General features: G+C 39.6%; 1 protein-coding gene across 1 annotated transcript in view; it reads right to left on the bottom strand.

The window, feature by feature from the left end:
* zmat4 (zinc finger matrin-type 4) overlaps positions 1 to 25,901 on the bottom strand; it is an 80,005-nt gene extending 54,104 nt beyond the window's left edge. Inside the window, exons 1-2 of the mRNA XM_023344267.1 lie at positions 25,574 to 25,901; positions 6,039 to 6,140 (exon numbers count right to left, since the gene is read on the bottom strand). Of these exons, the coding sequence (XP_023200035.1) occupies positions 6,039 to 6,140; positions 25,574 to 25,660 (189 nt within the window). The 5' untranslated portion in view covers positions 25,661 to 25,901. The remainder of the gene's footprint in view (positions 1 to 6,038; positions 6,141 to 25,573) is intronic.
* Between the last annotated feature and the right edge of the window lie 367 nt (positions 25,902 to 26,268).

Below are 26,268 nucleotides of genomic sequence, written 5' to 3'. Positions count from 1 at the left end.
CTATATTCAGCTGAGCCAGTCAAATTAGAACTTTTCAAAATAATGCAGCAAAACCCCAGCGAATCAAGCCTGGCAGCTTTGGCATCGCTGAGGCCTCAAGGGAACCACATGCCCGTTTTCCATAAGATGAAAGACCTACTGGGATCCCAGTAGGTTCATATTGGAGCTCTAGCTCATATTATGTGACACACTGAGGTCTCACAGTAATCAAAAGCAGCCGCAGCTGCTGGAGTCGGGGGAACAGGTGAGTGATGAGACGCCCAACTACTTACTGCAACTAGGAATTTTGAGACTTTTTTTTTACTTCAAACATACAGTAGAAACCTATAAGAATGATTTTTGCTTGTTTCCACCCTGTTTACAGTGACAAATCTTAAACAGAAGCAGTCCAGCTCCCTATGCTGTGCTATTTTACGAGATCCAGACAACACTGTGGCACTAGGAAAATCAGCTAGTTGGTGCTGATTTAAAAATACATATTGCTCTTTCCCCTTTAACAAAACAATCCAGAAATTAAACCCACTCTTTATGTTGTCCTAAATGGACTGAAGTGGAAAGGTGTGTTGAAGTTGACTTCTCAAAGTCAGGCCCCTAAACTGCCAAGCGGGGAAACGGCGTCTCCACAATGGTCAACTTATGTGAAAGTGAAACCGTTTTACTGTTTAAGGGATCTGATGAAACAGTGATAAATGGGCTCTGCGACCAGGCAACCAGTTTAGGGAGAAAACCCATCATGAATGCTGCGAGGCAACATTTAATGCACATCAATTCTCGTCAATAACACACATTGGATGCATCCGAATTAGCCGAGACAGAATTGATTTTTGGCTTTGGAAAGTCATGGAATGGTTAGTGGGCAGAGACTCATCACCACTTGTTTTTTCTACTCTGTACCCAAAATGCAGCTGGATATACGAATGGTAGATGATTCTGCTGAAAGTAATATTAACATTAAGTCTGACAACTTGACTTAAACAAGTCTCAAACATAAATAGAACATGCAGACCTTCAGTCACTGCTGTTATCCCACAGCTGTTTCACCAGATGCAGGACAAAAAGCCAGATTTCCAAGCCTGTGAATATCGACAAATCCCAGCAGTTAAAAGCTGTAACAGGGAGTGGTGTTCACGTTTCTGTGCCAGAAACTGCTGTTAGCAAATCATTTAGGGTAGGGGGTTTGGTGGTGGGAACAATTTGGGTGGCAATGATTTCAATTGGAACTTGAATTGCACAAGCGCGACGTCACACCTTTACAAGAAAAGACAGTGATTGACTCAATCTGTATCCATATAAAAAAGCATACATGGTGCAACGATACATTTTTTTCACCATTGGTCACTCTGGCTCGTTATCATGCAGGTTTGTGTAACCCTTAATCTGGCCACAGAGTTACAAAAGTTCCACTTTTCATGCAATGAATTGAGCTAAAGAAACTTCCCTCTGCCAAGAGCTATTGTAGAATTGTAATATTACACAATTGTTCTACCATTTAACGTTCTGTCAGTCACCTGACAGATTAAATTTGTGGCTCAGGCCTCTTCAAACATCTTTATTCTGACACAACGCAACCTGTGCTGCAGCAAAACAACTTCTTTTTTTTCTTTTACTATGAATCCAACATCATATTTCAACAATACAGCAGCTCAATCAAGCAATTTTTGTGTGAACGTGTATCAGCACAAGCATTCAACCCCTAAAAACCTCAGTCTGGGCACTGGTGGAGTAAATACGAAAGTCAAATATATTGCAGCCCACTTTTTCATCTGCCAATTAAGTGAGACAAGAGCTCTACAGTGAGCAGCACAGAGGAAAAAACACAACAAATGGTTAGAAGGAAAATTCTTTTCAAATGCTTTCAAGATAATGGAAACCTATTAGTGAAGATACAAAGTGGACAAAGGGCAAAGAAAATCAAATGGATGATGTTCTCCACAATGCCAAAAATGTTTAAGAACTTAGTCAGACAGAATAAATAAAGATATTACAGATTTGTATTGTAGTCAAGACCACCGAACCCAAGTCTAAGTCAAGACCAGAGTGTCTCAAGCTAGATTATCCATAGTGGAAAAAACTCTTCACATTATTTCTTAACCCACCCGCAGTCTTAGTGCGACGCTCAGGAGGAGCGTGGCAGATGTCACGGTTGGACAGAGGTGAAGCCAGAGGCGCACAAGGGGTCAGTGCGACCCTGCCTGACAAGGCGCCCAAACGATACCATCTCTTAAGGCAGGGGAAGGGTTACCATTTATCCATTTAAAAATGTATACCTACTTTAAAAAGACTTCAAAAGCCACCTAAAAAAGTCTGGTAGTGTTACATGTACGTAGACTGTCAGCATACAAGCAATGCCTGGACAGGAAACCAAGAAAAACATTCTCTGCTTGCTTACCACTCCAGTTTTCCTTCAGACGAGGACGCCATAGTGAGAAAGAAAAGAAAAGCTCCCTTGCTAGCACCCATGAGCCAGTGCAGTGCTCATCCTGTCCGATCCACACGCAAAGAGACGGATGCATAACTTGCCATCCTTTGAACTGTGAGGCAGAATCTGCTCTGATCACCTCAACACGGGGAATTTCAGCTCTGATGTGGTTGAGAGGGTTCAAGATCAATTACATTTTCCAGTTGATTGTCAAATGCTGCTTTAAGTTTAAAATTCAAAGATATTCTGACTATATCTTCACAGCAGCATGTGTCTGTAAAGAATATTTCATCTGAAGAGCAGAGAGCAACACCCGAGGCGACCAAACTGTTGATTGAAAGGCATTCTTGGCATTTATCCAGATTTTCCACAACGTCATGACCTGAACGTCCTCTGGAGAGAAAGCTGCCTCCTCTCACCTGCGTCTTGGCAGCTCTTTGATATAAATTTTTGTTGTCGAAGGAGATAAAGGCTGCGTGCAAGATCAGACGGTCCATTTAAATCTGCGATCACACTGAAACATCTAGACATGCCACTCTGAACAGGGTTTCAGCTACACAGACTGGAAAACTACAAAGAAGACTGGCACTATAGGGACAGAGGTATGCTTCATCCATCGCCTTTACTCTTGACTATCACTGATGAAACGAGACAAACTCAACACATATTTTACCAAAACTCTTCTCAGTATGTTCTCTAAAACATAAAAAATGGTTTTGAAATTATTTAACGCTATGCGTCGTAATCGTGCTCTGAAAATAAAAAACGCACCCATTAGAACCTGAAAAGTATTCCTGCAGACTTCAAGGCCTCCAATTATATAACTAGTCCAGGCGTGTTTTCTTTTCACCAGAATATTTCTTCAACGTAAGGACGATACATCTGTTAGCCACAAGATGTCCAAACATTCTCATGTCCTGCCAATTTCTTTCTGATTCTTTACAATCCATCTGCACGTTCCAAATAAACTCTGGCGAAAGTTTGCGGCTGAACGACAGCGTCCCAAATCTTCTTCAAATGTTGTTGCGGCCACAGCGTCTGACATGTTGCGTTCCAGCTTTTACTCTTTTGAGTCCAAAGCATTCGTCATCATCTTCAGCTTCAGCTCACTTCTAAATGGAAACTCAGAATAAAGTAACCATGCGTTCCTTTTAAATGCATTGGCTGAAATCAATAAGAAAAGTGTGTGACTGGCCAATAAAAGCTGGTATGTTAATCAGCTGCGGGCCCAAAGCACAGAAACTCAATTGGCTGCTGGCTCCAGTTTACTGTGTGAACAAGCTGAATTCAAGCACAAAGTTGACCATTTTAAAACTTCTCAAACTGCTATTTAAAGCAAAGGGCAGATTGTTCATGACTAGTTTATTTTGTAAAAAACAACAGAAATGGCTATTTTCTCAGAATTTGGTGGTTTCTATATTTTTTCTCTGTGTTTTGATGACTTGTTCCTGGTTTTGTTGTAGCGTGTCACAGATGTGCACACATTCACACATTGACGTGTAGCAAGGAAAGCTGGAACGAAGCCTGCAACTTTTCGGATTGTAAGACAGTTATCCCTGTGAGCAACTGAGGCTCAGAAAATGGAGTAGCTTTCACAGTCGGTCCTGTTTTATAAATGGGGTTTTATAATTTGGTTCTCCTGTCGTCACTATGACGCATCAGACCCTTATTGCTCTAAAAGAACAACCAAAACACGTTGCATCTCCAGGAGGCTACAGCCTCAGTGCTGTACTCAGCATTCATCACACAAGAACAAAATTAATATTTGATTTGCGTCGGTGCGGCCAAGTCTTTGTGCCTCGTAGCAATGTTCTGAGCAAATGAAAAGCCTTCCACACACACAAAGTTTGCCCTGTTAGCACTTTTAGAATAAAATTTAAAAAGAAAAAGTTAACTCACAAAGTTGTGCAAACTTTTGAAATGCCCAGAAAAGTCCATGGCTCTCTATTTAGCAAGAACCAGCCTAACATTATCGGACAGACAGGAAGTTTTCAAACAGTTTTCTTCCTGCCAGGTCAGTTCTGTTCGCGTGGCTCTTTCCACGTCGTGCTAGCGCAGCTGTCCAGCTGCTGCAGGCCTGCAGTCACACCCGCAGCTCTCCTGGCCTGCCGTGATGGTCGGCGAGAGGCAACATCTGCATTACTGCAGCGGTTCGCATTCCGACAAGAAACACGCAGAGAGGAAGCAACCAAAGCAGCAGCTTTACTGCACATTCAGAGGCTGTGCAGGAAAGAGACTCGTTCCAGGCCAGGGTTAATGACAGATGCAGAAATGTGGTTCATGCAATTAAAAGGATTTTTTAAATAGAATTTTGTGGGACTGTTAGGTTTTATTTATTGTTAGGAGCTTGATAAGAAGAACAGAAGAGAGAGAAGAAGAAGACATGCAGTAAATAGCCCAGGATCGGGAAGGATAGTTGCACTGAGCGCTATATCCTAAAATATGGTGCGCCTGCTCTACCACTGAGCCTTGTGGTGCACGCAGTTTACTAATAATGTTGCTTTTTAATGTTGTTTTCTATGGAACACGCTTATTATGTAAATTACTCATACGGCTTAATGGTAGAAAAGCCATTATGAAGGGACATACAGGTAGACATAAAACCACTGCAATGGGTCAGACAGGAATAAAACTAATTTTATGGCAGTAACACCATAAATGCCGAGAATTAATGTCACCAAAAGTTCTGAAAGCACAAGCATCTCACTTTTTAGGACTTTAAATGCTTATTTTATATTGTTTTGTGCTCTAGTGACATTTTCATGAATAATATGTAGACAGGAAATAGATAGGAGAGAGAAGGTGATTTTATAAGATTTTCTATAGCATAATATCTTAGTACACTTGGCATAAGACCAAACTAACTTACAAATAATTTTTCAGCAAGATATTGGCACTTGCTTTAAGTCAATAATTCCTTAATGTTGATTAAAATACATGTTCTTTTGGAAGACTATTTAACTTAGAACATGGGAAAATGTCTTGTAATATGTGAAATAATCTTTTTCACCAATATTAACAAATTATTTACTTAAAACAAGCTCTTATATCTTGCTGAAAAGTTACCTGTAGGTTAGTTTTGACTTATTTCAAGTGAACTAAGATAGTTGCACTAGAAACAAAACCAAAAACACTTGGTAAAATTTAGGGCTTTTGCAGTGAATTCAAAGTCCAATTAAGCAGAAGCTGTAAAACGTGGCTGTCACACAAAACGGTGGACCTTGGGTGAGCTAACTTCACTCTGAGCTACAGAAACACAAGGAGTGCATTGGTAAAAAAAAAAAAGTAAATAAATAAATAAACCTTCAACAACCAGAAACATCACTGATCAATACAATCGATTTATCACCCAGCCCTACAATGTAGCGTAAAACACTTTTAAGAATTTCAGACTCTTAAGTGCAGCAGTTACTACTTAGTAACAAAATTGGCATCAAAGAGGCAGCTAAAAAGTCAAAGGTGGGTGTGTTTCCTGCCAGCTGCAGGGTTCAGGTGGATAGATCAGCCTGGTCTCTCTGGAGGCAGGAGCACAACAACATGATCCTGAGAATTAATTATCCCCACAACAGCAGTGAAGTGTAACAGACTGGGATGATGTAATCTTGGAGGCCATCTTCACCTCATAATGGGCCACCCTCTGGGACTCGGAGATGAGCTGAGCGCTGCACACTTTGCAGTAGCTGTCTGTGAATAGCCCTTGGTCCACCTCTGTAGACTTCATCTGGAAAGAAAGACAAACGCAGGAATGGAGATCAGAATCACAGTTAACATATTAATTCCTCTGCAGTCAAGAGTTTCAATCTCACTCCAGTAGTTATGGAAGTCAAATAAGAAAAGTTGATCTCTCTAAATCACAAAGCTTCATGGCATTATGTGTTCGCTGTTCCAGGTATGTTTTTCCTTAAACTTTTGGAAGTGCATTCACCAAACTACTTGAGGAGATTTCCTGCAGATGCTTGAATCGGTCATGAAGATGACAGGACACACCTGTGTCATCTTCATGACCAGTCTCATGAAGATGACACTGGTGTGTCCTGTCATCTTCATGTGGCAGAATGAATGTTTTTATAGTATCAAATTCTGCTATGGCATCAAAGTGTTTTGCTAGATAAAATTTGTCTTGTTTTGCTTTGACTTATTTTTTTTTCCTACCTGTGTTTTTGGAAGATTTTGTTCAGCCAATTAAGGATCATTCTCAGACATCTAACAGCACAGAAGTACTTTTTTCATATAGGTATACCACTTCATACCAAATACTGAGCATGTTTCAAGAAAAGTCGTCTGATTGTGTCATCATAGTAATGAGGCCTTCAGTTTTAATCCTTAAGGAACTGAGACAAACAAAGTGAGAAGCAATGCAACATAAAACAGTGATTGTATCTCATACTTTCGTTGTCCCTCATTAAAATCTGATTACCTCAACCATTTCAGTTCAGTTCAGTTAAAAACCACTTTTATTAACCCCAAGAAGGAAGTGAAATGCTGAATCCTTCTTTGCATCGTCACCTCCAGAGGTTCACCAGTCGTCCTCAGAACAGACCAGACTTTCTTTATCAGGTTGAGTCTTTTTACGTTCATTTCCGATGCCGCTGCTCCAAAACAATGACCTCTCCACAGCAGACTTGCATCTTTCTGTCCGGTCTGTTGTCCATGTGAACAACAAAATATTTAAATACCTCCACTTCTTCTTCCATAATGGAAAAAATGTTTTACCTCAGGTTGTTTTTCTTAAAATCTGGAATCGTCTCTTTTGTTTTGATGACAACAGTCTGTTTTGTGCTAGAAGTCTGAAGTGAGAGTACAGAGCCCTGTGGTGCTCACCACCTGGTTAGACACACAGTCCTTCAGGCTCACAAACCGTGGGTTGTTCATGTGGAAGTCATAGATCCAGGTGAGTGCTGAGGCCTCCACCTGTGTCTTCTGGAGTTTCCCACAAAGCAAATCAGGCTGAATTTCATTAAATGCACTGGAGAAATCAAAGAACATTATCCTCACAGGGCTGCCTGCATTGTCCAGATGACAGTGGGTTTGTTGTAGCAGGTGTATGATGACGTCTTCAATCCCAACTCCACAGTGCTAAGCAGACTGCAGGGGGTCCTGATATGCGTTTGTTTGCCTTCTCAGGTAAGCCGACGCCATCACATCCCATACTTCCATTGTCCCTAATCAATATTTTATCACCTGAAGCATTTAGCGTCAGGACTAGATGCTGAGCAGCCTTGGAAAGCACTCGGCCAGAAAAACCATCCTGTGCCAAACATCCTATTTCGGACTCAACACTTAACATCTATTTCACAATGATAAATAAATTACTACAGCAGATCGGGCTGGCAGGTTTTCCTGGAAATCCATTAAAATATACGATGGAACTTTGGTCTAAGCGTTACACATAAATATAAGGGGCACCACAGAGCGTTCAGCTTTACAGCTGGGCCCTCTCTTATTGCAATTACTAATTCAGTCCGGCTTCTATCAGGGGCTCACATTTCATATTTGAATGCAGTCAGGCTGAACCCAATCACCATCTCTGTGCATGTCTTCATTATGAGAAGCAGGAGACATGAGAACTGACTATATGTATTTTGAAGCAAACTTTCATTGACTTCTTTGAATGCAAATAAGACCAGCAAGCAAATTGTGTTCTTTGTTTTCAGTTGTCCTCCAGCTCCTATAAAGGGTGTAACAAATTTAGGATGGAAAAATAAATTCTTGTAAAGACCCAGGCTAAGCCTGCTCCCCCACCAGGCTTAGCATTGTTTGTTTATTATAAGTTTTTTTTATACACCAGTAACAATGTTGGGGGTTAAAGAGTCTCTTCAGTAAAACGGTTGACTCTTTGGTCTTTCTAATGTAAAAGTCAAAACTTGTTGCTGTCCAGCAATTAGTTATTTATGGCTAAATAAATGTAAGATATTAATATGAGCTCTGCACATGAAGGTGTGTCCTTTGCTTACACCCCATTGCTGCTTGAGTCTCTTATTTTGAAATAAGACATCAGGTTCCCCCAGTACTTTCTAAGTCTGATGGGCCACCAGGTTTTTCCTGCTCCCCCACCAGGCTTAGTGTTGTTTGTTTATTATATGTTTTTTTTATGCACCAGTAACAATGTTAGGGGAGAAAAGGTATCTTCAGAAAAAACCTTTGAAAGCACCATGGCAACATAGTATGGTCAGTATTTGAACACACAGGGGTCTGAGGTCAGGTGTCTTTTTTTATTCACTGAAACTCTGTAACCACGACAAGTACAGATGGCTTGTCTTTACCGGTCTACACACCAACAACTTCAGTAAACAGTGACAAGACACGTATAAAGAATCGAAAAGGTTTAATTCATACTTTAATTAGTATGAAACAACTAAAGTGCAAAAAATTTATGTTTTATGCTTGCCTTTTTTAGTACCTTGTAGTTGGTGTTGTATTGTTAATAATGTCTTCCGAAAACCCATGATTACCTAGTCAAATTTTAAAACTTCCTGTCAACTTTAAGCATTTTTTAACTCAGAAACACAGCGGGCCTCTGGATGACTGACCCAGCTCCCCTTTCACCAGGCTTAGCAAAACGTCTGGAGGAAACCCTGAGAAAGGAAGGAGTCATTTATTTACCCTGTTGTGTTGACAGAGGCAATTAATAAAAGCTGTTCCTCAGGCTGGCTGACAATTACTCACAGAAATATGAAACATATTAAAACCGTTTTCATTTTTAATTATAGGTACTTGGTTGGAAAAGAAACAGTGACAGAGTGACAAATTATTTGTAAGCACTATGAGAACTGCTAATTGTGAGCTACCAACATCAAAATTAGCATCTGCTTCAGTGCTTCTTAAACTGGTTTAGGATATTCCCAATTGTCACAGTGAGAACCTATAAAATGCCTTGCTACTATCAAAGTATTGCCAAGATTGGCGTGATTGGTAAAAGCAAAAGAAACCTTCACAAAAATTGTATTGTTGTAAAACATACTGTACTTCAAAACCGCTGAATGTTCCAGTTAGTGTTATTAGAGACTTATTTAGCTATAACTGGCAAGGTCAGGGCCATATAGGATTTCTGAAAAAGGAGTCATGACAATGATCAATACAGTTGAGTACCAAAAATATATGGAAATACCAGACAGTTTTTCCCATTCAAACAAGCTATTGCTCAGTAGCAATGGCTTCCCTGCACTAGACTCCACTGCTGAAGAAAAAGCACATTGAGCCTTATTTAAAGTTGACTGCAAACATTTTGGACTATCCTGTCTAAATGTTGGGAACATACAATTTGGTAAGCCAATCCCAAATCAGGACTCTTTGGGTGTCATTGGACAAATCATGTTTGGAGGAAAAATGGAAGCCGAATAAACTTGGAGGAAGGATGAAGGGGGAGATGTACTTTCTTCACAAGAGTCTGAAGTTGAAACAAATGTGGAAATCCAAGCAAGATAATAGTTAACAGCAAAGAAACTCTTAATTGGTTTTCAGAGTGCATAGAATGAAACCCCAGAACCTTTGAAGATTTGAAGAAAGCTTGGAAGAATGGGTCAAAATTACATCTGACTAGTTTCTCTTTGATGATTTTCTTACAAATAAAGCAGTTTCCACAAAGTCTTTACTACATTTCCTTTGGTATGTTCAATACTTATTCCTGTTCCATTCCACTTCTGTACCAATAACTACATTAGTGAACTAATTTGCTTTGAATTCTTTGTATCTGTGGAGTTGTTGTTGACATGTCGTGTGAATCATTGGGTCCTGTAGGACATACTAAAACTGAGAAAACTGTTGACATATTCAATGCTCATTTTACAAGCTGTAGGTCATAAGGAATATTACAAAGTGTCAAAGCCAAGAGCAAGTCATCATATGCAGAATTATTCTGATATAAAATTAAAAAAGAAAATCCCAAAACTTAAACTTTGGTTGTGATGACATATCAACATGCCATTGCAGGCATGTAAAGCCCATGATGAGTTTTGTGACCCTTTGGTCTTTCTAATGTAAAGTATGACTGTTCTATTACGTTACACAAAGGGTCTGGATTATCTCACTTTTTGCCAAATCCCCTACGGGACAATGAGGAAAATATTTGCAATTTTTTTTGCAACTGGGGGTTGTTAACTTTTTCTGTCACCCAGTTCTTTTGTTTCCAGCCCAAGAAAAGGAGCTGGGGTCAGTTTTAGTTTTCACAAGCCGAAGTCTAATTGGTTTTTGACGACATATAGAGTTGTACAGCGCTGGACTCCTTCATGCAGTATGAATGAACACCACAGAAAGAACAAAGTAATCAGAGTACATTACATATTTATCTTCTTGGGCACGCACGCCCCGGACAATAGGCTGGACTTTGGCACGCACCGCAGTCCACTTGGTCATATGCTGATACCGTGGGCAGGCCAGCATCTGCACATGCCAAGTCGTTGGAATGTGATGCAAGTGTGTGTGTGTGTGTGTTTAAGGAAGTGTGTTGTTGTTTCAGGTGTGCAGCTAAAAGCAACAAACCTACTGATAAAGACCTTGAAAGTTCAACAGTGCTCTGTTTCTTAGCTTAAAGTAGTGGTTCCCAAAGATTTTCTTCTGCCCCCCCGAATGGTTCCCAAAGATTTTCTTCTGCCCCCCCGAATGGTTCCCAAAGATTTTCTTCTGGTAAAATGTTACCATAGAAACCAACTCGCATTTGGTTAGTATCATTTAACAAATGGTAACCAGTGAATGATTAATATAAGTTTACAGCCAAGGCATCCTAGTTGCCAGCACATCCAATGCTAGAATTAGCCTATCTATGCTAATGGTAGAAGTAAATTTTCATGTTGACATCGACATGAACTCTAACTATTTTTGTCAAAAAACAAATTTTGTTGATCACGACTGGTTTGTAAGTGCAATAAAAAGGGAAAAACATCCAAAGGCTTGTATACTTTTCAAGGCATGAGACTCAGCATTAACGTACAGCAGCAGTCTGTCCCTCAGTTGGTGCTGCATGTTCTGAGTGTCCTGTAGCTCAGAGGAAACAACCAAACTGACAGGACCGGACTAAAGCCTTTCAGAAACACAGGCTGCAACAGAGCCATCGCTCAAAAAGAAGAAATAAATACCTAAATCAGTAATGCTGTTTTTCTCTTCAATCATGCAATCAGTTGATAGTGGTGTAGTTTCCTCTTTTACTCTCAATAGACAAACCACACAAATTAGAGCCTTAAGAAGCCTAGTCAGCTCATGCCAGCAGCGGACCTGCTGCCTGTTTTTGCACGGGCACACAGATGCTCAAAATGAATGATTAATCACCCGAAACTCCATGGCATCAGAGGCAAAATCCGCAGCAGCATATAAACAACAACAACACTCTTCTCTCAATTTATTTTCCACAGCTAATCTAAGGTCTTAAAGCAGCATATTTGCCCTGTAAACCTTTGGTTTATTTACTAGGTTTTGAACTGATTCAATTTTCATACCTTTACTAGGATAACATTCAAATAAAGCAAAGAATGTCAATCAGCAGAACAATGTTTTCTGTTCAGTTTGTCTGCAAACGACGAGTCAACAAGTAATATCAAAACACTGATAATACTGTATGTTACCTAGCATTAGCCTAACATTCAGCAAATTGGTCGACATAAAAACAAAGACACATATGATGAAAATTTACTCTTTTTTTTAGCTCTACATCATGTTATAATGTTATTCCCTCATCAAAAACATACCTCGTGTTCTCTTGATTTTTTCATGCATGTCTGAGAAATCCTTTAATCTCCCATGGCAACCGTTCTATGGTTGCTCACAGAATGTGCCGCCTATTAATCCAATGCTCCGCTTTGAAGCTGCGGTCTCCAGGCGAGCTCCAAACCCCCGTGATTCCCCCACTCAGCTCCTCCAGACTAGCAGCAGCAATTTACAAACACCTGGTGGAACTGCACATCTGTTGAAGCGTTTGATACTGATCAAACGAACTTCTTCTCAGTCCAACGCTCCTAAAAACAGCTGTAAACGGCATCATGGAGGAGCAGTGATGTGATGATGTGATCAAAGTGGAGAATAGGAATAACTTGGAGCTTCTTAAAGAGACAAAAGCCAATTTTAAGGCGTCGAGTTGTGGTCAAATTTCTTTCAATACATACATATAATATAGTATAAGAAACACTTTGATATTTACAGTAGTTTTATAACAACTGAACTTAACATAGTTAGTTGAATGTGCAATAAAATGACACTGTGTTTGGAAAACACATCGTACCGCCCCTTTAATAACGTCTAACAGCAGAGGGTGTCCAGGATTGTGTGGTTCTATCAATACTATCACAGAATTTGCAGTGTGAGTTCAAATAAGTGGGAAGTACAACGCTCTAAAGACCAGATTCTGCTCAGTAAATTAACACATCCCTCTCCTTGGCGATCAATTCATTAAGCTAATGGATTTCTGTTTCAAAACCACCGTTGTAATTACAAAAGGCTGACTCTCTCTGAAATGAAAAAAAATATTCATTTTCATTGAGTGTAATCGGATAAGGGGAAGCAATCACAATCACAAGCCCACAGAGGGGTGGGTTGCACAATCTGATCATCAATATGTGATCAGAGCAGCTGTTGTCAGCAGAAATCCAGTCAGGCAATCTCAGCGAAGCGCCATGAGGTCATTACAGAAGTCATGTCGCCGCTCGAAGGAGAAACAACACGTGGCTAATGGAGGGCGGGGTGGGGGGCAGGGGACGCTGACGCCCACCTTGATTTGATGCTGGAATTGGCAGAAGGCTAACTTGTTTAACATCCATCTGCGACGATGACGACAAACGAGCAAACGAGCGGAGGCTGTTGGAACCGCAGGGAGTAGAGATGAGAGGGAGGTTGCAGCGGCCACTGCCCAGCAGATGTTACAGTGAAAGGTCAGCTGCAATTCATCAGGGAGAGAGTTGAGCCTCCAAGCTGGACCGGTGCCCATGCAGACAAGCTGGACTCACACCAGCCTGCCCAATATTTACTTTCTTAACCTGATTGCAAATCTAGAGGGAAAAGAGAAGAAATATAAATCATGCAAATGGAAATTATAGAGATCTTTTTAAATTTATGACGCCATTAATTGATTCATTATTTATTGCGACAGGTCTAGTCCTTAGTGAAACACCTTAAATTGGTCCAGATCACTAAAGAAAACAAGAAAATTGTCCAGTAATATCCTGACTATAACATCTGGGTTACTGTTAGAAACACCTGACCTGACCTGGTGTGCATCAGACTGTCACTGCTGGTGAGTAGTTTCTCATGTGTAAGTGCTGGAACTTAAGAAAATATGAACAAATTCATTTCAGAGCTCAACAATGGAACCTCTCCCTTTTAAACAAGATTAGCTGCTGATATGCGATGGAGAACGTTGAAGTTGCAGACGGCGTAGACAGATGGGAGCAGCTGTGTGACCTCGGATGTGCTCTCTGTGACCCGTACGGCTCACCGTACCTCTGACGTCTATCATTATCAGCATTTTGTGCAGCTGGTGCTCTGGGGCCGGAGAGTCAGTCAAATATTGCTCCCCGGGGGGGAAATTAAGCAAACCGGGTGAGTGTGGCAGCTCGATAACACAGCAGAGAGATTGCACTTTACACCCCACGTTGTCCTGGTCTGAGCTTTGCGAAGGCCGCGGCAAATAGAGCTGGAATGACATGCCCCGAGGTCAGAGCACTGAGCAGTTACCATGCGTTAGACGCTAAATGGCCCGTTCACATGGAGTGTGACTTGACCTGCATCTACACATCTGCTGACGAAACAAATTCACACTTTCATTCTACAAACTTCTACTTCAACTTAGTTTAATTACGCTTAAGCCGGGGCACAGTTAAAGGAAATAGTAAAAAGGGGAAAAAAATGTCACAATTTATTACAAACTTTAATTTATTAAGCTAGGATTTGGTATTGCAGAGTAATATATACATATATATTTTTATATTCTCAAACAGAAATCTGTGCATTGACATTAAGCTAAGACTTAAATACTTCAAACTGTTTTTCATTACAGTAACAGCTGCATGTCTTTTCAGGTACGTCCACACCAGCTGTTCACATCCACTGTTTTTTACAGATTCTCCACCAGGCCTAGGCGTGAGCTTTGATTAGGCCACACTTAACACATAAATCTAAACCTTGTTACGGAGCACAGAGAGTAACACACATGTGCCTTTTGTTGTCAGAGCTAATCAGATTTCAGTGACAAGCTGAAATGGTTCACCATATCTTGCAAAATTCTTGGAAAGTTGAAACTGAAATCCTTGAGCACCGTTCAATGTTCTTCACACAGTAAGCACAGAGCTTTGTTGTCGATTTCAGCAAAGATATATTTAGAACTCCATGCCTTAATAAACCTCTGAATTCTGCGTCAATGTTTTTTTAATTTTATGTTTGCTGACATTTCTAAGTGGAAAGAGCTAATTTCCTGAAAGCCGTTCAACACATTTCCTGAGGCACAAAACCGCACCAGCGATGTTATGAAGGAAATACAGTAGTGGCCTTCAAAATAAAAGCTGTGTCGTTGTATTTCATGCACCTATAACAAAGTAAAGGAATTTGCTCTTTTACTCCAAACTCACGGTCCATAGGTCATTAGCGGCCCAGATGTGGCCCATTGGTCTGATCCAGACTCTTCAGTTGCAGCTTTGGGTGAATGTTCCAGGCTTTTCTCCCTCCAGAAAGTGAACATTGATCCCAGTCTGTTTTCTTCCAGGATTGTGCTGCAGTTAGCTCCATCCATATTCTCAAATTGTGAAAAACGTTTCCTGGAAGAGACGCATTTCCATCCCATGATGCTACCAGCTCTATGCTTCACAATCATGGAGGAGCAGGAGCGAGTTGTGCTACTCTTCTCACTCACACAGAGGGTTCCATCGGAGCACATCCTTTCACAAGTGTATTGTTAATTTATTTTTTAAATAACAAATTAAAGTAATAATGAAAAGCTGTTGTCATTTAAAACCATGTACAGACAGTACTCACAAAGGAATTTTTCTGTGCACTGTCACAAACTTCATCCCTCTCAGCTCTGTGCCTGTGTAGGCTGCTGTTTCTACTAGCTTGAACAGGCTGTCTGTTGATTAATTTTAACTCTGCTGCCCCCTAGTGGCCGGAGGCTTGTTTAGCAGTCAAGTATGAATCAAGAAAATAGTAAAGTTCTGCTTCTCACACCTCCACACACTCCGCCATGCCTCTATTTGAAAAGTACTGACCAGGGCCGGATTTACAAGGATGTTGGCCCGTGGGGTGGAGCCATTTTTGGTGCCCTATCCACTACAGAAAAATTATTTTGTCAATGCAAAAACAGGGGTGGGCAATATGGACTTTTGTGGAGATACTGTGATATCAATAAACGTCATGATTATACAAGCATTTATTACTTGTCTTTTGAGGTAAACTGTATGGCTGTGACTATATGGCACGTTAATCTTAGCACCACAAACACAAATATTGTTCTTAAAAAACATCTCCATTTACAACAGGCTTCTTTAAGACAGCACCTACTTAGAGAAGGGTGATTTATATCACTGCTGCACTAAGTAACTGCATTAAATCATATTTGCCGAATGTATGCGTTTGTGAAACTAGCAGTGGAGAAAATAGCAACAGATTTCATCTTCAACAACGCTGTCAATTTTGTATTTTTATTTACCATCAAACACTGAAATTTGGCAAGACAACAATAAATCAAAGATCCTTATTATGATCAGAGATTTTTTTTTCCACAATAATTGATAAACAATGTAAAAAATGCCCACCCTCCCGTCTCTAATAAAACATGGGTCATTCAGTTGGGATGATTTACCAGCCGCAGGGTTGACTCTATTGTGATCCAAAGCCGCCTTTACTTCTTTTTTTTCCCACACCGCTGTCAGTGAGAATATAGCTCTCATTTTGGAGCCGTGATACTTTCTTCTGTATAAAGCAGTAGTTTAGCAGATCTGAGACAAGTTTGGTATTTCTGAAGAGTATTTGACATTCTGCTGCTGTGACAGACTCAACGACCTTTCATGAGCCCAACAAAGCTCCTGCTTTGTTTAAATGTTATATTTAGAGCAAACTGTGGGCTCTTTGAAAATAAAATATGCTCAAGTAAAATTACTGGAGCCCTTTGTCACAGACTGCGCTATTTATATAAACCCAAAGACCTGTCACAGCCGACTCCGTACGAGAGGAAGAGACTGAAACAAGTGCAGCAATAAGAAAATGCAAGCAACAACAATGAAGGGCGACTTCAACACAACAAAGGCAAACAATTATTGATGACATAGAAGTGCTGGGCTTTAAAGACTTATTTATAGGCGTTCCAAATTAGAGACAACCCAGTGAAAGCGCTTAGCCCCGCGTTTGGAGGATTTCAGAAATAGAGACGGATGACTTCAGGTTTCAAAAAAATCCAAGACAATGAAGGAACAAGTCGAAGAAGAAGATTCCCCCCCCCAGGCTGTTTATTTGGTATTTTGTTTGTCTCAAACTTTCCTGCTGAGTGTTGATAGAAAGTGAAAGTATCCAAGCACAAGTCAGTGTCACATAAAACTGTCCACCGATGTGAAAACATGCGACATTCTCTAGTGAAGCAACTTTTAGCTATTGAGCTTTGGAATCACCGTCACTGCGTATAACGTTTACGTCTCACGCAGTCGCTTGGCGCCGTCTTTAAAGGCCACAGACCAAAACAAACTTTATTCCGGCGTTTTCATTGTGTTACCGATTGCAGTGAAATTTTTTTCAGGTTGGATATTGGATATCCGCGCTCCGTGGAGTAAGGAGCATTTAGCTCAAGGTTGATTTGATTTATGAACGCTGATTCCGGCCAGCTGTTCTCTACCGCTCCCTCCTCAAGCGCTCGGAGGTTTACATAGGGACCGTCAATTTCCGAACCAAACACTCCTGTAAATAAATACCTTGTGACCAACTGATACAAAAAGTGGTAATTCATGCCATTACACAAGGTACACTATCCTCTATTAAAGTTTTAAATCATATTCAATATTTTAAATAATTTTAATATTAAATAATGTTTTCTTCAATAGCTTCCAAATTGTTGCCCCATTAACTCAAAATCAGTGTGAAATTGTTTTTCTAGACTGTATAGATGAGGCACACGCATCTTTATTACATTTTGACCCCTTTTTTATTTTTTAACTAATTGTATATTTAAAAAAATTTTTTTTTAATTTCATAAACATCAGATGATCACCACATTTGTTACCTGTAATGTTCAATTACATAAAATTCTAGGACAGGATCTATTTCATTATATGTTCACTTCTTACCTGAAATATGTTAAATACAACAAATATTTCCTTAAAGTGAGATCTATTTCTTAACTTTTACCTTTATCGTTTACTCTGAAATGTTTAATTACACATTAAATGTTTAAAGATGGGCTCTTTCATCTGGTTTGATTGTTTACATTAAATGTTTACTGCAAAATGTCTGATTATATAATTGTTTACTTTAATCACATAAAATGTTTGTTTAAAAATAGAATCTTTCATTACATGTATGTTTATTACCTGAAACATTTTAAATATCAAATTTTTACTTAAAATGTGATTCATTTCATCACCTGTTTACGTGCAACTTGAAGTGCTTGAATCAAACGTTTCATGAATGTTTTACCACATTAAATTATGAAATGAGAGAAAACAGCCACTTCCAACTGAACACATAATTCAACACAAATGGTTCATGTTCCTCTTCAGAGTGTGCAGCCTTGCTGAGCTTCTCTCCTGAGGTTTCCTCCTCAGCCTCTCCAACTCGCTCCTCTTCTACAACCTCCGCTGTGTTTTCATTATTTACCTCTTCTGGGGTAAATAATGAAAACAGTCTCTGTAACTTGTTGATCCACCATGGTCTTGCTGTATCGCCTCTTTAATTGACGCGCATGTCGGTCCGATGTTGTGGCGTTTACCTCGCAGTGACCCAGATTCAGTCTGGATTGAGCTGATCCATTTCATACAACGGTTTGCCTTGAAGAGGACATATCAAAACACACGTCAGTATTAATACTGTAAATTTGACAACACTAGTAAAATAGTTTACTTCACAATAATGGAATAACCTCGATGTTCACTGACAAAACTCAGACTATGCTACATAAAAATATAAGCTCGACCTAAACAAGGTGGACCCACTTAAATGAACTCAACATAAATTGAACATGAGTAGACTGGGACAAAATCATAGCAAAAAATTATGACAACACCAACAAAGCGAATTTAGACACTCACCAGAATGGACATGTCTGGAGCAAACTTGTAGATATCTTGGGATGTTGGAGAACGTAAAATCAGGACGTCTCACCGCTGATACCTGGGCCATTGGTCTGCTTTTCGTTAGCTTCGACAGTTTAGCTCCGACAGCTTAGCCTCCTCACGTTGTTTACAGGCAGGAAAACAGTGAAACTAAAATCCGTTTTCCATCTTTTTACCGTTTCGGTCGTGTCATCGGACATTACATCCAATAATGCAGCAAGTTTGTACCATTGCTAAATAATTTTAAGTAACTTAGGTTCAAAATATCTGTGAGACAGTTGTTTTTGTTGGTTATGTTTATGGCCCCTGAAGATGGCGCTCATCTCCCTACGTCTAGAGTAGTGACGTCACGTTCCAAAGCTCTATTGTTATTATATTGTGTCTTAAAAAACTATTCATCCCTTCTGGTGTTTGACCATTTACAAATCAATCATGATCAAAATAACTTGACTCTTGACAAAAAAAATATTTATGTCAAGAGAAAATGGGGTGAATATTTATGCACTTATTTTGTGTATGTATTTTTAATTAATTTTAAATTAATTAAGGGTAGATATTATTAAATGATTTAGCTTTAAAGTAAACTTGGGAGATTTCATTGTCTTAAACACACTTTTTTCTGTAAACTGGACGTTAACAGTTCTGTGACTTGGTGAATTCATGACGCTTTCAAGAGGAATTGTAAAGTGTCATTTTCCGCAAATGTTTGGATGTTTTTCCTTTCTGTTTTGTGTATTTCTGTTCTCAGTTCTCCTTTGACAATCAAGAATCTGTCAGAGTCCTTGTAACAACCTTTCAAAATGAAAAAGAGACTTCCAAAAAAATTATTAATGTTTCAATTACCAAGAATCTCACTGAACAGATTCTTCCCCAGCATTCTGGCTGTTTCCTGGGCAGGCTATTGAAGCATAATTATGATTTTTCAGAGTACATTGATGTTGAAACCAATGTGGAAATTAAGGACTTAGATAGTTTCCATGTATTCCTGTCAACTGCAGGGCCACTGGTGGAAGAGTCTCTCGAAGAGCCGAATCAAAAAAAAAAAAAAAACACGTTGATTCTCATGTTGATTTAAAATCAGCATTGATTATTTTTAAAGTAGCTCATTTACCGAGGGAATCAGTGTCACTGCCATTTATTTGTAATTTTACTGGTTGAAAAGTTTAATAGTTTAATCATAATCTTCATTCACTTTTCAGGTTCTTTAAGATTATTGTGATGATATTGAACCTACTGCAGCAATAACTATTTATCCTCTACAGCCCACACTAATAGGGTAGAGGACAGTCAGCCTTTAAAATCACTTCTCATGAAGAAAGCACCACAGATCACCAGCGAGTATTAAATCACAGGTTTTAACACATAATGTAGTTAGTGTGGGGTCACTGAAAAAATCTCAGGTTGAGACACCTGAGATTAGCTCTAGAAACTAACATCTCTTCAACAACTTCAATATATATATATTAACAGCGAAAATGCTTGCTCACATATGTATGTTGAGCCAAATAGTCTGATCTTTTTTTTTTCACGTGGCGTCTCATCAGAGGAAACTTGTCCTTTTCCAAGTCCCTGGTAGAACACGGGGAGGGAAAGCTGCTGATGTTGATTCTTCAGAGAATCATCGCGCTGGATTTTGATGAGTTCTAATTGCAGTTTCTCTTCCACTTCTTCGGGATCCACCAAGAAAGGAGTCGCGAACAGCTTGATTTCTTTTTCAATGACAGGAACTACTGGAAGCGCTGTCTGAATTCCGTTTCGAGACATGTAATCAGACACATATTTCCCTTTTTTAGCAGAAAGGTTGGCCTGTGGATAAGCAGCTTTATTCACTCTCCCACTGTTTCTGAAATTTTCTGCACTCACTTTCTACCTTTCGCTTCTTTGGTTCTGCCATGTTTAGTAACTTGAGGTAAATGTCTTCTGTGATTGTCCTTTTTGGTGGAGCAACTGCCGTGATCAACAGTAGCTCTCCCTTGTGTTAAAACTAAGAAATGCAATACACTCAAGCAAAAGTTGAAGTGTGGGCCATGTTCTACTCTATTTATGAAGTTTCTTGCGGGTCAATTAAAAATGGACCATGGGCCGTAGTTTGGACACCCCTGCTTTAGATGTTCTGGGAAGTTTTGGCACCATAGATATATTGCATTTGTTTTGTATCATGTATCTCCATGCATCACGTATTATGTATTGTGTATCTTGCGGGACCAAGATACAAAATATTGCACCTTGGTTTATGACTGTGCTGTGTTGTAAATAGATGTTGCAATTGGAGTGCAATTTTCATTATCTTTACTGAATGTTGCAACAAATATTATACAGGTATGTTTTTTATTTATATAAAGGTTTTTGTGTTGAATTACCTTAGAAAAACTGGTATTTTGTTAGCTTGAGTTGGTGATTTGAATTTCTATTTAAACTTTTTAACGTTTGAGGTATATACTGAAGCTGCATCAGCTTTATTCTTGTATTGTACTTTTTTTTATAATAAAAACACCTCTAATGTCCTCAAATGAAAGTGTCAATTTTTATTTAACTTAATCTATGAAAATTAATTTTATGTTTGTCAAAATGATGCACATTTGCGTTGATTTGAGTGACACAATAGTTGTGTTAAAACATTAGTTGTGTCATAAATAACACATCGTGTGAGTTGATTAGGCACGTGTTAAAATTAGACACATCATGTTGTTTTTGACACATCTGTTTTATGAGAGAACAATAGTAAGGGTCTCTCTCTAGATGGTCGAGCCAAACTGCCCAAATCAGTTCTTGCTCTTACAGCTCTGTGATGAAAATCGTCTCATTTTATTCCCAGGCTCTTGTCACAGGAGTGGAGTGGAATTCAAAACTATATTTTTCTACCTAAACCTGATACTCTTTGGAAGTGCCACAAAAGACAAAAATGACCTGATCAGGCGTAACGTTCAGTGATGTTCGGTATTTGAGTGAAAGAAACACTGCAGTAAATACAAGCTATAGTTGCTTGGTTTAATCCAGCGCCTCTAGTGGCTGTCAACAGGAAGACTCAATAACTACTTTCTTTCTTACTTTAAAATCAAACATCTCAAACATAAAAACATTAGTTCTACTGCGGTGTGGAAAGTGTTTTTCCTTTGCCGTTCTGTGCTTCACGCTGCCATGATTGCCAAGAAACGTAACGCCGAGGCGGAGGCTAGGCAGTTAGCTGAAGGCTACAGCTTCTCTCTTCCAGTCGTTGATATTCGTGGCCTTCGATTGACCCGTCTTCCTTAGACTGGGCTGTTTCTCAAGTCCCTTGAAAGGATGCAGACCCTAAATTCAGACACTGCTGTGTTTTGTTTGACTCCTAAAAGTGGTCTGGAGCACTTCCGTTTTCAGCTATTTTTTTGTTTGCATCTCTTTTTTTGTTTGCTGCATTTTATTTGTGGTTGTAGTCTTTTTTGTTTGTCTCTTCTCTGTTGCATAGAACTAATGTATTCATGTTTAAGACACTTATTTCAACGTAAGAAAGAAAGTAGTTATTGAGTCTTCCCGTTGGCAGCCACTAGAGGCGCTGGATTAAGCCAAACAACAACTACAGTACAGTATAGCCTGGTCAGGTCATTTTTGTCTTTTGTGGCACTTCCAAACTGTAGTAGATTTCAATAGAAAAATATATTTTTGAATTCCACCCCAAAAGTGGCTGTTTAGTCAAGAAAATAACATCTTAACTGTTTGGGTTGCTACCACACACCGGCAGCAGAAAGCTGTGCATTTAAAAGAAAAACACAACAGCCTGAATTCAGCTTCAAAGAGGAGTGAGCTCCGCACGAAACGTGTTCTACATTTTAATGTTGCTGTGAGAGAGAAAAATGATCCAAACGGCAACTGCAAATGGAAATTAGCAGATGTTATATGTCTGAAATGCAAACTAATGACCTTTATCTGTTCTGCTATTGTTGGTTTTTAAACTGAATAAACCGAAGGACAGGTCTGTCCGTTGAGGAATCGACGGACAGACCTGCACGGAGGAACCGACAGGTGACCTGACTGAGCAGACTTTTCCCTGTGAACGCAGTGTTTCCCCCGGGGATTTGGTCTGGGGGGAACGGCTGTAGCAAAGACGAACAATTTAATTCAGTTGAACAGCAATCACCCTGAGCAATTGAATTGATTGCCATTAGCACAGACAAAATATATCTAACAGTTATTGAAGAAGTAGCTGAACGTGTCTTGAATACATTATTGACAAAACATTACCAAGGAAGAAAAAAGACTGAAAATGTTATTTATTCATCTTTTATATACTGTATTTATGTATCCCTCCTCCCTAATATATATTTTTTTATCGGTCTCTCTCCATCTTTCTGTCTCGCTCTTTAACTATCTTTTGTCTGTTTGTCTCTCTCCATCTTTCAATCTTTATCTGCTGCGTCTTTCTCTCTAGCTATTATTTATGTATTTACAAGGGATGAACCTTTTTCACTCCCGATACCGATATCTGAAGTTTGGTATCGACTGATACCAATGCGATACAGAAAAAGAATACTGAATTGACTTAAAACCTTTTTTTTGCTGTTGTTGTTGGGGATTTTAAACACAGACATAAATGTACTGAATTACAAATGTATTTGATAACTCTGCACCAGTACAGCACACTTAAAATACACCAATACTAAACAAGCTTGGTCAAACATGGAAAACAACGTAACGTTAATTTGTTCAGCTAGTGCAATTAGTAAGTCTAAATATAATGTAAATTAAATAGCAAAGCATATCGTGCAAAGCACAAAGCATACAATTAGACTGAGTAGATCTGTCCCTATGAATCAGGCACATTGTCACAGATACCCTATCTAGAATTTTCCCTTCCAATATCAGATTTGTGCAGCTCTAGTATTGACCTACTGAGCCCAGTCTTATACAACCAGAGAGAGACATTTTTGGTGATGACAGAAGCACTTGGGCTATTTTGTTGTTCTTTTGCCATTTGTACCGCGAGTAAGTTATCGGTTTCAAGGTATACAAAGGTCACAGTTTCAGAACCACTAAAATTCTCCATCATGCTGTTTCTGCCGCAGTACAAGTGTTTTGTTTTCTTTTATTTTGTCTGGTCAGATATAAAAGTACTGGTTAAATCCCATCAGTCACATGCAGCTGCAGTATCTCAACCCCTCAAAGAATACAGTTTGGGTATTTGTACTGAAGACTTTGAAGGGGTGTAACTATTGTTTTTCACTTCTAAAAGATTTTCAATAACCTACAATTACAAAATTCCTATGTAGGTTTTTTCCTTTCTGACTTAATGATAGGTATTTATCATATTACCATTTATCAGGCTATAGTTCTTATAATGATAACAATTTTGACTTACCCTTATCATGACAAATTTCAATTAAGGATGCTTAAAAAACTGCCCTTATTGTTAGTTTTGTTATTTTTACTACTTTCTCCACTGCATGAAAGCAGCAATATATATCTAGACAGTTGAAAATATGATTAGATGCTGTTACTATGTGCAGTTTAATAGTATAAATCAACTTTCTTTATGAGACTGGGGTCCTAAAGAAGCATATTGCAAATGGGAATGTTTTTCAAAAGTAGCATTTGTGTTTGAGAGACTATGATGTGTCAGCTATAAAAAGAAGCAATAAATAGTTTTTATCGTCACCACTATCACAATAGTACCACAAAATATCGTGATAAAACTTATCCATATCACCCACTCCTATTCTAACTTCAAGGCACCAGAAACACATTCATACTGTAATCATAATACCGTAATACTGCGAAACCGTGAAATTTTTACATAACGTTATCCCATTATAATGTCATCTACCAAATTGGCAGATCAAAGCTTTACAAAATTGGTCATCAGAAATTGACCAAAAAAATCTCTTGATCGCTGCATTTCTGATACATTAGTTAGAAATGTGCCAGTTTGGCTTAATTTACATACACTGCTGTTGTCTGTAGAGAACTTAACATTATCTCAAACTAAATCAGTTTAAAGCAGCGTTTCCCAATTCCGGTCCTCAGGCCTCCCTGCCCTGCATGTTTTAGGTGTTTCCCTTCTGCTACACACCTGGATTGAATATATGGGTGATCAACAGGTTTCTGTAGCACTTGATGGTCATGCAATCATTTGAATCAGCTGCTCTGGAATAGAGGCACATCTAAAACATGCAGAGCAGGGGGGCCTGAGGACCGGAATTGGGAAACGCTGGTTTAAAGAACACTGGAGGCAAAAAAAAAAAAGAAAGAAGTACCCTCTGACCTCCTGCAGGTGGAGCAGAAAAACCGGGGAAAAAACCATTCATCATGTCTCAATAAGCCTGACATCGTAATCCATTCAGTCTATTCTGAGGTTTTAAATGAAATCGTGACACAGAAGGTTCGCCCACTCCCCTTCTCCCTCTGCCTTAAATGTCACCTTCAGAGAAGAGTGGGGCCATTCTGCAGCATGCAGAGCAACCTGGGGAAGCACGCGCAGGATGGGGAGTTGATGCTCACGTTCTTGCTTTATTATTATTTTTCTGACAAGGCAATGGGGGTTTTCCCCGGGGAGCGAAATTAACATTACTTTGACAGACTGTCGCGGGAATTCTGACTTGAAGGTTTAAAAGAGAGCGGGCAGCGCTCCAGACCGGCGAACACAGACCGCCTCTGTCCTGTCCGCAGCAGAGAACCCGTTCAAAGGGGGCATCCCCCGGACCCTACCGGGAGGGTTAGCTTACTTTTTAACTGCCCCTCACCATTAGATCCGCGCGCCGCTTCGTTTCGGCTCCTAGAGGAAGCGCGCGCGGCAACAATCCGGGGATGCTCACAAAAATCAGCATGCAGCACCAACATCTGTGCCTTTCATCCTCGGCAAGACAGCATCTTCAAACTCACACTCGTTTACCCTCCATCCCCCCCCCTCGTGTCAGGGAAAAGAAGGCAGGCGCGAGCGGGTGCAGAATGAAGGTACCTGTAACTCCACGCTGTAGCCCTCGTAGTAGTGCGTCGGGAAGACCCCCAGCAGTTGTTGCACTTGGATGGAAAGTGTACACTCCATGAACCAGAGGATCCTGAGGTGCGGCAGACTGAGTTGGAGACTCGTCTGCTGCTGGCCGCGATACTACGCTGGAGTATCTATAATGTGCCGACTGTCTCCGCCCCCGCTGCGCCGCCATTGGCCGTGACAGTTCAGCTCGGGCCAGGCGGCAGGAAGTGCCTGCTGCTCCCCACATTACTGAAATGTCACCTGCACACACCTTTCACACAGAATGCTAATTTGTTGCAGGTCAAACATCACAGGTTATCTGCTGCGTTCATATACAAATATCATTTAACATGAATGGCAGAATATGTGAGGTAATATATATATATATATATATATATATATATATATATATATATATATATATATATATATAAACACACACATACTTCGAGCTGCTAAAAAACCTTCAAAATTAGTGTGACCAATTATCAGTATTCATAGTTCATTTTGAATTAATTTCAGGTTTGTCTTTAGACTAATTATATCTGTATTTATTGACCAAACTAATAAATACATTTATAAAATAGACTCAAAGAACAAATGAGCACAAGCGAACCAAGAAGTTGCCAAAGTTACAGAGAAATGAACAAGTCGTGTTTGTATTGATTTTGATCTGTACT

The sequence above is a fragment of the Xiphophorus maculatus genome, chromosome 12 (assembly GCF_002775205.1).
Source record: "Xiphophorus maculatus strain JP 163 A chromosome 12, X_maculatus-5.0-male, whole genome shotgun sequence".
NCBI classification, from domain to species: Eukaryota; Metazoa; Chordata; class Actinopteri; order Cyprinodontiformes; family Poeciliidae; genus Xiphophorus; species Xiphophorus maculatus.
The sequence above is the reverse complement of the archived record's forward strand: the minus strand, read 5'-3'. Positions and strand labels throughout refer to the sequence as shown.